This window comes from Haliotis rufescens, unplaced genomic scaffold (genome assembly GCF_023055435.1).
Source record: "Haliotis rufescens isolate VD_foot unplaced genomic scaffold, xgHalRufe1.0.p SCAF_6, whole genome shotgun sequence".
Lineage (NCBI taxonomy): Eukaryota > Metazoa > Mollusca > Gastropoda > Lepetellida > Haliotidae > Haliotis > Haliotis rufescens.
In genome coordinates this window covers 4,275,913-4,288,415 of record NW_025964334.1, presented here as the reverse complement: position 1 = coordinate 4,288,415, position 12,503 = coordinate 4,275,913, and the positions used below count along the sequence as shown (strand labels likewise).

At 43.7% G+C, this 12,503-nt stretch overlaps 1 protein-coding gene across 4 annotated transcripts in view; it reads right to left on the bottom strand.

Annotated features, from left to right (window-relative positions):
• LOC124120063 (transient receptor potential cation channel subfamily A member 1 homolog) overlaps positions 1-12,503 on the bottom strand; it is a 52,788-nt gene that overhangs the window by 28,074 nt on the left and 12,211 nt on the right. For 3 of the 4 annotated variants that reach the window (XM_048386608.1, XM_048386611.1, XM_048386609.1), the window contains exons 5-9: positions 7,984-8,187; positions 6,184-6,277; positions 5,771-5,975; positions 4,746-4,929; positions 2,999-3,091 (exon numbers count right to left, since the gene is read on the bottom strand). In XM_048386608.1, coding sequence (XP_048242565.1) covers positions 2,999-3,091; positions 4,746-4,929; positions 5,771-5,975; positions 6,184-6,277; positions 7,984-8,187 — 780 coding nt within the window. The remainder of the gene's footprint in view (positions 1-2,998; positions 3,092-4,745; positions 4,930-5,770; positions 5,976-6,183; positions 6,278-7,983; positions 8,188-12,503) is intronic. The other variant, XM_048386610.1, reaches the window with a different exon arrangement.

Sequence of the window (12,503 nt, the reverse complement as noted above, 5' to 3'; positions counted from 1 at the left end):
CTGTTACATGACTACCAGCCTGTTCCAGTACCACCCTGTCAGCAATGTCAACTGTCACACCCTGTCAGCAATGATAACTGTTACATCCTGTCAGCAATGTCAACTGTTACATCCTGTCAGCAATGTAAACTGTTGCACCCTGTCAGCAATGTAAACTGTTACATCCTGTCAGCAATGTAAACTGTTACACCCTGTCAGCAATGTCAACTGTTACACCCTGTCAGCAATGTAAACTGTCACACCCTGTCAGCAATGTCAACTGTTACACCCTGTCAGCAATGTCAACTGTTACATCCTGTCAGCAATGTTAACTGTTACACCCTGTCAGCAATGTCAACTGTTACACCCTGTCAGCAATGTCAACTGTTACATCCTGTCAGCAATGTTAACTGTTACATCCTGTCAGCAATGTTAACTGCTACATCCTGTCAGCAATGTTAACTGTTACATCCTGTCAGCAATGTTAACTATTACACCCTTTCAGCAATGTTAACTGTTACACCCTGTCAGAAATGTAAACTGTTACACCCTGTCAGCAATGTAAACTGTCACACCCTGTCAGCAATGTAAACTGTTACATCATGTCAGCAATGTAAACTGTTACATCCTGTCAGCAATGTCAACTGTTACATCCTATCAGCAATGTAAACTGTCACACCCTGTCACCAATGTAAACTGTTACATCCTGTCAGCAATGTTAACTGTTACACCCTGTCAGCAATGTTAACTGTTACACTCTGTCAGCAATGTTAACTGTTACACCCTGTCGGCAATGTAAACTGTACACCCTGTCAGCAATGTTAACTGTTACACCCTGTCAGCAATATTAACTGTTACATCCTGTCAGCAATGTTAACTGTTACACCCTGTCAGCAATGTTAACTGTTACATCCTGTCAGCAATGTAAAACTGTTACACACTGTCAGCAATGTAAACTGTACACCATGTCAGCAATGTCAACTGTCACACCCTGTCAGCAATGTCAACTGTTACACCATGTCAGCAATGTTAACTGTTACACACTGTCATCAATGTAAACTGTACACCCTGTCAGCAATGTCAACTGTTACACCATGTCAGCAATGTTAACTGTTACATCCTGTCAGCAATGTTAACTGTTACATCCTGTCAGCAATGTCAACTGTTAGATCCTGTCAGCAATGTAAACTGTTACACCCTGTCAGCAATGTTAACTGTTACATCCTGTCAGCAATGTAAACTGTTACATCCTGTCAGCAATGTAAACTGTTACACCCGGACAGCAATGTAAACTGTTACACCCGGACAGCAATGTAAACTGTTACACCCTGTCAGCAATGTAAAACTGTTACACCTTGTCAGCAATGTTAACTGTTACATCCTGTCAGCAATGTCAACTGTTACACCCTGTCAGCAATGTCAACTGTTACACCCTGTCAGCAATGTCAACTGTTACATCCTGTCAGCAATGTAAACTGTTACATCCTGTCAGCAATGTAAACTGTTACGTCCGGACAGCAATGTAAACTGTTACACCCGGACAGCAATGTAAACTGTTACACCCTGTCAGCAATGTTAACTGTTACATCCTGTCAGCAATGTTAACTGTTGCACCCTGTCAGCAATGTAGTCACATCCTGTCAGCAATGTTAACTATTACATCATGTCAGCAATGTTAACTGTTACACCCTGTCAGCAATGTAAACTGTTACACCCTGTCAGCAATGTTAACTGTTACATTCTGTCAGCAATGTCAACTGTTACATCCTGTCAGCAATGTCAACTGTTACATCCTGTCAGCAATGTCAACTGTTACATCTTGTCAGCAATGTAAACTGTTACACCCTGTCAGCAATGTCAACTGTTACATCCTGTCACCAATGTCAACTGTTACATCCTGTCAGCAACGTTAACTGTTACATCATGTCAGCAATGTTAACTGTTACATCCTGTCAGCAATGTAATCTGTTACATCCTGTCAGCAATGTTAACTGTTACATCCTGTCAGCAATGTTAACTGTTACATCATGTCAGCAATGTTAACTGTTACATCCTGTCAGCAATGTAAACTGTTACATCCTGTCAGCAATGTTAACTGTTACACCCTGTCAGCAATGTAAACTGTTACATCCTGTCAGCAATGTAGTCACATCCTGTCAGCAATGTCAACTGTTACATCCTGTCAGCAATGTAAACTGTTACATCCTGTCAGCAATGCAGTCACATCCTGTCAGCAATGTAAACTGTTACATCCTGTCAGCAAATTAAACTGTTACATCATGTCAGCAATGTTAACTGTCACATCCTGTCAGCAATGTTAACTGTTACATCCTGTCAGCAATGTAAACTGTTACACCCTGTCACCAATGTAAACTGTCACATCCTGTCAGCAATGTAAACTGTTACATCCTGTCAGCAATGTTAACTGTTACACCCTGTCAGCAATGTTAACTTTTACATCCTGTCAGCAATGTTAACTGTTGCACCCTGTCAGCAATGTAAACTGTTACATCCTGTCAGCAATGTAAACTGTTACATCCTGTCACCAATGTAAACTGTTACATCCTGTCAGCAATGTTAACTGTTACACCCTGTCAGCAATGTTAACTGTTACACTCTGTCAGCAATGTTAACTGTTACACCCTGTCAGCAATGTTAACTGTTACACCCTGTCAGCAATGTTAACTGTTACATCCTGTCAGCAATGTTAACTGTTGCACCCTGTCAGCAATGTAGTCACATCCTGTCAGCAATGTAAACTGTTACATCCTGTCAGCAATGTAAACTGTTACATCCTGTCAGCAATGTTAACTGTTACACCCTGTCAGCAATGTAAACTGTTACACCCTGTCAGCAATGTAAACTGTTACATCCTGTCAGCAATGTAAACTGTTACACTCTGTCAGGAATTATAATTAACTGTTACATGACTACCAGTCTGTTCCAGAAACACCCTGTCTACCAAGGTATAAATGCCCAATAAAATAGTACCACTATGTCTGCTTCTATCTGAACCGACCTGTAGCTTCTTGAATATGAATTCCCCATTCTCTTCCTCCTTGAGTTCCATGAAATCTTTTCCGTGTTTCAAGGAACGTGGATTCAGCAGGACCTGAAACAAGGATGGTTGTTCATACATAGGCTGATTCTATCTGCTTCACCTCATCTGCGCTCCGTAATGCGGAATTGCCTCTCCAAGTGTCCAAACAGAGGTATTCTCTGAAGACAGTTGCCCACTTACTGTCAATGTCACCATGTGCACAATAAAAGTAATTCTCTAAAGACCACAGCTACCCACTTACTTTCAATGTCTCTATGTGCACAATAAAAGTAATTCTCTGAAGACCACAGCTACCCACTTACTTTCAATGTCTCTATGTGCACAATAAAAGTAATTCTCTGAAGACCACAGCTACCCACTTACTTTCAATGTCTCTATGTACACAATAAAAGTAATTCTCTGAAGACCACAGCTACCCACTTACTTTCAATGTCTCTATGTGCACAATAAAAGTAATTCTCTGAAGACCACAGCTTCCCACTTACTTTCAATGTCTCTATGTGCACAATAAAAGTAATTCTCTGAAGACCACATCTACCCACTTACTTTCAATGTCTCTATGTGCACAATAAAAGTAATTCTCTGAAGACCACAGCTACCCACTTACTTTCAATGTCTCTATGTGCACAATAAAAGTAATTCTCTGAAGACCACAGCTACCCACTTACTTTCAATGTCTCTATGTGCACAATAAAAGTAATTCTCTGAAGACCACAGCTACCCACTTACTTTCAATGTCTCTATGTGCACAATAAAAGTAATTCTCTTAAGACCACAGCTACCCACTTACTTTCAATGTCTCTATGTGCACAATAAAAGTAATTCTCTGAAGACCACATCTACCCACTTACTTTCAATGTCTCTATGTGCACAATAAAAGTAATTCTCTGAAGACCACAGCTACCTACTTACTTTCAATGTCTCTATGTGCACAATAAAAGTAATTCTCTGAAGACCACAGCTACCCACTTACTTTCAATGTCTCTATGTGCACAATAAAAGTAATTCTCTGAAGACCACAGCTACCCACTTACTTTCAATGTCTCTATGTGCACAATAAAAGTAATTCTCTTAAGACCACAGCTACCCACTTACTTTCAATGTCTCTATGTGCACAATAAAAGTAATTCTCTGAAGACCACAGCTTCCCACTTACTTTCAATGTCTCTATGTGCACAATAAAAGTAATTCTCTGAAGACCACAGCTTCCCACTTACTTTCAATGTCTCTATGTGCACAATAAAAGTAATTCTCTGAAGACCACAGCTTCCCACTTACTTTCAATGACTCCATGTGCACAATAAAAGTAATTCTCTGAAGACCACAGCTTCCCACTTACTTTCAATGTCTCTATGAGCACAATAAAAGTAATTCTCTGAAGACCACAGCTACCCACTTACTTTCAATGACTCTATGTGCACAATAAAAGTAATTCTCTGAAGACCACAGCTTCCCACTTACTTTCAATGTCTCTATGTGCACAATAAAAGTAATTCTCTGAAGACCACAGCTTCCCACTTACTTTCAATGACTCCATGTGCACAATAAAAGTAATTCTCTGAAGACCACAGCTTCCCACTTACTTTCAATGTCTCTATGTGCACAATAAAAGTAATTCTCTGAAGACCACAGCTACCCACTTACTTTCAATGACTCTATGTGCACAATAAAAGTAATTCTCTGAAGACCACAGCTTCCCACTTACTTTCAATGACTCCATGTGGCCCATCTCAGCCGCCACATGTAAGGGTATCTGGCCCTTCAGGTTCTTAGCGTTGATCTTGCCTCCTTTCTCCATCAGCAGTCCGATTATTTCCCAGTGGTTGAAAAAGGCAGCTACATGTAGAGGTGTATTCGATTCGCTGTCAGTCTTTGCCACAAGGCTGCTGCTGCCATACAAACAGTGTTACTTATGTGATCTTTCTGGATGTTTAATGCCGGCAACGACTGCACTCCACTGGCACGTGTGAGTGGTTATCGCTTGATAGATTAATGATATCAGAGTGAGTGGGAGTTATTCTATATTAGTAGATGACATTGAATATGATTTAACGCCGCGTTCAGCACTATTCCAGAAATAGCACGGCAGTGGACACCAGAACCGGTTGTTGTTATATGAAGCTTTAAGAATTTTAGTGTCATTTGAACTTGATTTGATGAACAAGGTTTATTGATAGTCAATAGTTCTATTGATATACAGCTTTTTTCAATGTAGATACTAACACGTTCTCAAGCAAGTGGGGTACAGAAATGGGAAGGTGCATAACCTTTCTACTGCACATTTCTGTACATCACTTGCTTGATAACGATGTTACTATCAACACTGACACGTTGCATTCATTGTAATAGGAAGTTGTATATCCATAGATATCTCCCACGTTTTAACTGAGATCGTTACAATGTACAGTTTCAGTCTGAAATATGTCACTCATGCACATAGATGTCTCATCCGTTATAGCCCTGAACAGTGATGCTTCTCTGTGTCACGGGGGATTCGGTTGTCCAAGGCGTCGCTGTGCAGAGTTGCGTCCCTTAGATGCGCCACAAACCTGTTATCGTTGGTTCGAATCCCAAATTCGCCCTCATTATGTTTTTTTATTTGTCAGCCCACACCCATGCTCGTGGGATTGACCATGCTCGACAGAAGGCTGGCAGGCTCTGACGTAACTCAAATGACGTTCGAAGCAGCGTTAAATCAAACTCACTCACTCACTCACTGTTAACGAGTACCTTTTTTCAAGCAGGTATCTCGCAACCTCCAGCTGGTTGTACTGAGCAGCAAGGTGAAGCGTTGTTGACTCAGCCTTGTTCTCAGTATCGCGCTGGTGCAATCCAGCCTTGGACACAATGGACTTTACAACATTCAGATTTCCAGAAATGACAGCGAGGTGCACTGGCAGCATACCGTCATCACGGGCGACGAGGACCTTAGAATCTGAAACAGATGCAGCATCCCATCAGAGTGGACGACTTAGAAACAGAAAAAGGAAAGACCATCACCTCATCTCCGAGCTATCCTGGTCTTATTATCTGAAAAGGACAACCAATCCCGTCATTTCGGGCTGCGATTTAGGGATGGTTACATCAGAAACATACAATTAGGTAACAGTCCGTTAAGGTGAAGCTCACAACAGAACACTTACCATTTTGAAGCAGTTTCTGAATGATTCCTTCGTGACCGTTTTCTATAGCGATGTGCAGACAAGTGTTACCTCCCATGGCCTTCTTCTCCACCATCTGTGTCAACATATATCCCGTTATAAGATTTATATCCCTTCTCTGTGTAATTACCTCAATTGGTTATATTTGTTTGTTTGTTGTTTGACGCCGCAGTCAACAATGCCCCATCTATATAACGGCGGTCTGGAAATAATGAGACTGTCTGACCACCCGATCCCGTTAGTCGCCTGTTACGGCAAGCATGGGTTGCTGAAGACCTATTCTTACCCAGATCTTCACGGGTTCAATTAGTTATATAACGGTTTTATAGAAATACTGGATAACCACATACTCCGGATCCTACTCTAGCTTATGTTATTCATATAAAAATTCGAAACATACAGCAAACGTACCACCAAATCCCTCTCTCACAGATGAACCATAATCCTAACTTCACAATGGTATCCTTTCAAAATATTATTTGGCAGGATGAGAACATACAAAAACATTTATGGTGGTAACGTTGAAGACATTTTGTAGTTTTGTCGTTTGTCCTTCATTATTGTCACTCCCTGTTGTTCATTTGAACATTTACCTTGCCTTTGCATGTGTTTGTGACGGATGCCACCGATAGGGCGAACACCTGGCATCATCACCAACTGATTATGATGATTTCTTAGGAAAAAGGTAAGGGTTTTGTAGTTTGTTTTTACAGGGACAAGTATCGGTGACATCAATAGAATATCTAAATAGAACACTGTGGAAATAAACGTTCTCCAAATAGGAGTTTTCATTATTAGTTAGTGAGTGAGTGAGTTCACTTTGAACACGATCTGAGTCATATCACGGCGTGTCAGCTTAATGGGGAGGAAAGGCTAAAGATATGCAGGTCTTAAACTTTGGCGAAACCCAGGTACTCCACATTCCTGACATGTCTAATGCCCCCCTTTCACTACGACCACGAATCACCCCGAATTCGAGACTTTCGAAATTCGTGATGATTTGGCCAATAATGCAAACTTTCGTGGCTAATTGGGTTGAAAAATATGAAGAATGCCAGGAATGGGTTAAGAAACGTGTACGAATTACAAGATGCATGTACAGATCATGCACGAACTGTAAGAATCAGCTACGACTAAGTTACGAATATGTTGTTCTTACTTGATTCTTATATGATTCGTAGTTGCCTCGAGACATTCGTGGCTGTTTCGGAATGTTTTCGGGTTGAGGACAAGAAATTTTGGGAGACATGAATCGCTAAGAATAGCCAAGAATGCAAAATAATCGATTACGAAGCTGTTACGGAACATAAGAGTTAATCACGAATAGATTACGATACAGCCACGAAATTGCAATTCGAGGACCCTTCCACGAAAGTTTATGACAAACAAAAACTTTCTCGCCGATTCGACGAACTCACGTGAACTGTACGAATGTTTTGGAATCAAATAAGATTCATTTAAGAACTTCAAGAAATGATTGAGATTTATCTACGAACACGAAAAATGTCCTATTCTGGGTGATTCGGGTTATTCGTGGTCGTAGTGAAATGGGGCAAGGGACACTACTCTTCACAGTACTTCCGGCATCCTAGACAATTGGTCTGTTTCAGGGCGAATAGAGTACTTATATTATTTTCACCACTATTTTGCCTTTTACGCCTAAAGGAATCTGCTTCGGAGGATAATCGAGACTTCGAAATCCCTGGGCCTTATCATTCTGATAGCCAGACATTTCTTTTGTGTGAGGAATTACAATATCTTTGATTTAGAAGCACAACTTACAGTCACAATTTCGCTTTTTCCCTTGGCAATGAGGAGATTGACCATTTCTAAACATCCTGTTGAGCATGCGTAGTGCAGAGGAATAGATCCTTCCTTATCCTCTTGCGTGATTTCAGCTCCATTGTCTAGCAGAAAGTCCATTATGTCCACTTGACGGTACGTTGCTGCCACGTGCATCGGAGTCATGTCGTGTTTGTCCTTTGTCTAAAATAGAGTGAGTTAGTTTTCCAGTTATATCACGGCGTGTCAGCTTAATGTGGGAGGAAAGCCCGAAGTGATGCAGGTCTTTACCACATTGGTGAAACCCACGAGCACGGGTATGGTGCTGACAAACCGAAAAACACAGAAAGGGATCAACTCCCCACCGCGAATTGCGGCGAATGAAACTACTGGGCCAGCTGTGGCCCTTTACACACGATGAACATGTTTAGGAACTACTACAGGGTGAAAGCCCCGAGCACGGGTACAGTGTTGACAAACTGAACCCACGATCATAGGTTTCTTGCATGCCCAAGGGCCACTACTCTGCAGAGCAAATTGCGGCGCCATAGACGACTATGACACCTGGGACTCCTGTCTGGATTTGTAGTGAGTCTAAACTTGAACTGACGACAAGGAACAATCCCCTGAGGTTAATGATACAGTGTTTCCGAATAGGTTAAGGAATTAGAATTAAAATATTAATACATATTTTTCTATTCCTAATATTCCCCACACGTGGGTAACAATATCAGTTTACAAAGTTTAACAATATCATTCTTAACACGTTAGAAACCATTTATGAACACACGATTGGATACAACCGCCGATTAATCATACAGCGTCAAACTATTTGCAGGGTCTGAACTTATTGAATTGTTTACCAAAAAGAGCAAACACTTCATATACTTTCAGCAAGATGTCTTTATTGGCATATTAATAATCGAAATGCCAAGTTTATCGGGTTAGTTCATGAGATCGAAATCACTATCCAGTGTATGATACAGATGAACATAAGTTGGACGTTACATCAGTTTCAAAACTCAACCTTATCCCAATCTCAACCCGCTGCCAACCTTATCCCCATCTCATCTCGCTGCCAGCCTTATCCAAAACTCATCTCGCTGCCAACCTTATCCCCATCTCATCTCGCTGCCAACCTTATCCCCATCTCAACCCGCTGCCAACCTTATCCCCATCTCAACCCGCTGCCATCCTTATCCCCGTCTCATCTCGCTGCCAACCTTATCCCCGTCTCATCTCTCTGCCAACCTTATCCCCATCTCAATCCGCTGCCAACCTTATCCCCATCTCAACTCGCTGCCAACCTTATCCCCATCTCATCTCGCTGCAAACCTTATCCCCATCTCAACTCGCTGCCAACCTTATCCCAATCTCAATCCGCTGCCAACCTTATCCCCATCTCATGTCACTGTCAACCTTATCCCCATCTCAATCCGCTGCCAACCTTATCCCCATCTCATCTCGCTGCCAACCTTATCCCAATCTCATCTCGCTGCCAACCTTATCCCCATCTCAACTCGCTGCCAACCTTATCCCCATCTCAATCCGCTGCCAACCTTATCCCCATCTCATCTCGCTGTCAACCTTATCCCCATCTCATCTCGCTGCCAACCTTATCCCCATCTCAACTCGCTGCCAACCTTATCCCAATCTCAACTTGCTGCCAACCTTATCCCCATCTCAATCCGCTGCCAACCTTATCCCCATCTCATCTCGCTACCAACCTTAACCCCATCTCATCTCGCTGCCAACCTAATCCCCATCTCATCTCGCTGCCAACATTATCCCCATCTCAAACCGCTGCCAACCTTATCCCCATCTCATCTCGCTGTCAACCTTATCCCCATCTCATCTCGCTGCCAACCTTATCCCCATCTCAACTCGCTGCCAACCTTATCCCAATCTCAACTTGCTGCCAACCTTATCCCCATCTCAATCCGCTGCCAACCTTATCCCCATCTCATCTCGCTACCAACCTTAACCCCATCTCATCTCGCTGCCAACCTAATCCCCATCTCATCTCGCTGCCAACATTATCCCCATCTCAAACCGCTGCCAACCTTATCCCCATCTCAACTCGCTGCCAACCTTATCCCCATCTCATGTCGCTGCCAACCTTATCCCCATCTCAATCCGCTGCCAACCTTATCCCCATCTCATCTCGCTGCCAACCTTATCCCAATCTCATCTCGCTGCCAACCTTATCCCCATCTCAACTCGCTGCCAACCTTATCCCAATCTCAATCCGCTGCCAACCTTATCCCCATCTCATGTCGCTGTCAACCTTATCCCCATCTCATCTCGCTGCGAACCTTATCCCCATCTCAACTCGCTGCAAACCTTATCCCAATCTCAACTTGCTGCCAACCTTATCCCCATCTCAATCCGCTGCCAACCTTATCCCCATCTCATCTCGCTACCAACCTTAACCCCATCTCATCTCGCTGCCAACCTAATCCCCATCTCATCTCGCTGCCAACATTATCCCCATCTCAACTTGCTGCCAACCTTATCCCCATCTCATCTCGCTGCCAACCTTATCCCCATCTCAATTCGCTGCCAACCTTATACCCATCTCATCTCGCTGCCAACCTTATCCCCATCTCATCTCGCTGCCAACCTTATCCCCATCTCATCTCGCTGCCAACCTTATCCCCATCTCAAACCGCTGCCAACCTTATCCCCATCTCAATTCGCTGCCAACCTTATCCCCATCTCATGTCGCTGCCAACCTTATCCCCATCTCAATCCGCTGCCAACCTTATCCCCATCTCATCTCGCTGCCAACCTTATCCCAATCTCATCTCGCTGCCAACCTTATCCCCATCTCAACTCGCTGCCAACCTTATCCCCATCTCAATCCGCTGCCAACCTTATCCCCATCTCATCTCGCTGCCAACCTTATCCCCATCTCAACTCGCTGCCAACCTTATCCCCATCTCATCTCGCTGCCAACCTTATCCCAATCTCATCTCGCTGCCAACCTTATCCCCATCTCAACTCGCTGCCAACCTTATCCCCATCTCATGTCGCTGCCAACCTTATCCCCATCTCAACTTGCTGCCAACCTTATCCCCATCTCATCTCGCTGCCAACCTTATCCCAATCTCATCTCGCTGCCAACCTTATCCCCATCTCAACTCGCTGCCAACCTTATCCCCATCTCAATCCGCTGCCAACCTTATCCCCATCTCATCTCGCTGTCAACCTTATCCCCATCTCATCTCGCTGCCAACCTTATCCCCATCTCAACTCGCTGCCAACCTTATCCCCCTCTCATCTCGCTGCCAACCTTATCCCAATCTCATCTCGCTGCCAACCTTATCCCCATCTCAACTCGCTGCCAACCTTATCCCCATCTCATCTCGCTGCCAACCTTATCCCAATCTCATCTCGCTGCCAACCTTATCCCCATCTCATCTCGCTGCCAACCTTATCCCCATCTCAACCCGCTGCCAACCTTATCCCCATCTCAATCCGCTGCCAACCTTATCCCCATCTCATCTCGCTGCCAACCTTATCCCCATCTCAATCTGCTGCCAACCTTATCCCCATCTCAATCCGCTGCCAACCTTATCCCCATCTCAACTCGCTGCCAACCTTATCCCCATCTCAACTCGCTGCAAACCTTATCCCCATCTCAACTCGCTGCCAACCTTATCCCCATCTCATGTCGCTGCCAACCTCATCCCCGTCTCAACTCGCTGCCAACCTTATCCCCATCTCATCTCGCTGCCAACCTCAGAGCTGCCCTACTGCCCGACTGCCCTAGTATACCACTGACTAATCACTGACCTTAGATGACGGAATATTTAGATGCACAGATTCCCGGAAAAAATGGCATGATATTATAATGAGGTTATCACACTTGTGTGTCTGGGATGGTCACAAAACTACATTGGTATAAACACTATGTATTTTGTTTATCAATTGCGAGAATGTATCTAGAACAACCATTTATGTATATGAGCATGGATCTCTAACCACCACTTACACGTGTGAGCAGGGATCAAGAACCACCACTTACACGTGTGAGCAGGGATCAAGAACCACCACTTACATGTGTGAGTAGGGATCTAGAAACACCACTTACACGTGTGAGCAGGGATCTAGAACCACCACTTACACGTGTGAGCAGGGATGAAGAACCGCCACTTACACGTGTGAGCAGGGATCAAGAACCACCACTTACACGTGTGAGCAGGAATCTATAAACACCACTTACATGTGTGAGCAGGGATCAAGAACCACCACTTACACGTATGAGCAGAGATCTAGAAACAACACTTACACGTGTCAGCAGGGATCAAGAACCACCACTTACACGTGTGAGCAGGAATCTAGAAACAACACTTACACGTCTGAGCAGGGATCAAGAACCACCACTTACACGTGTGAGCAGGGATCTAGAAACAACACTTACACGTGTGAGCAGGGATCAAGAACCACCACTTACACGTGTGAGCAGGGATCAAGAAACACCACTTACACGTGTGAGCAGGAATCTAGAAACACCA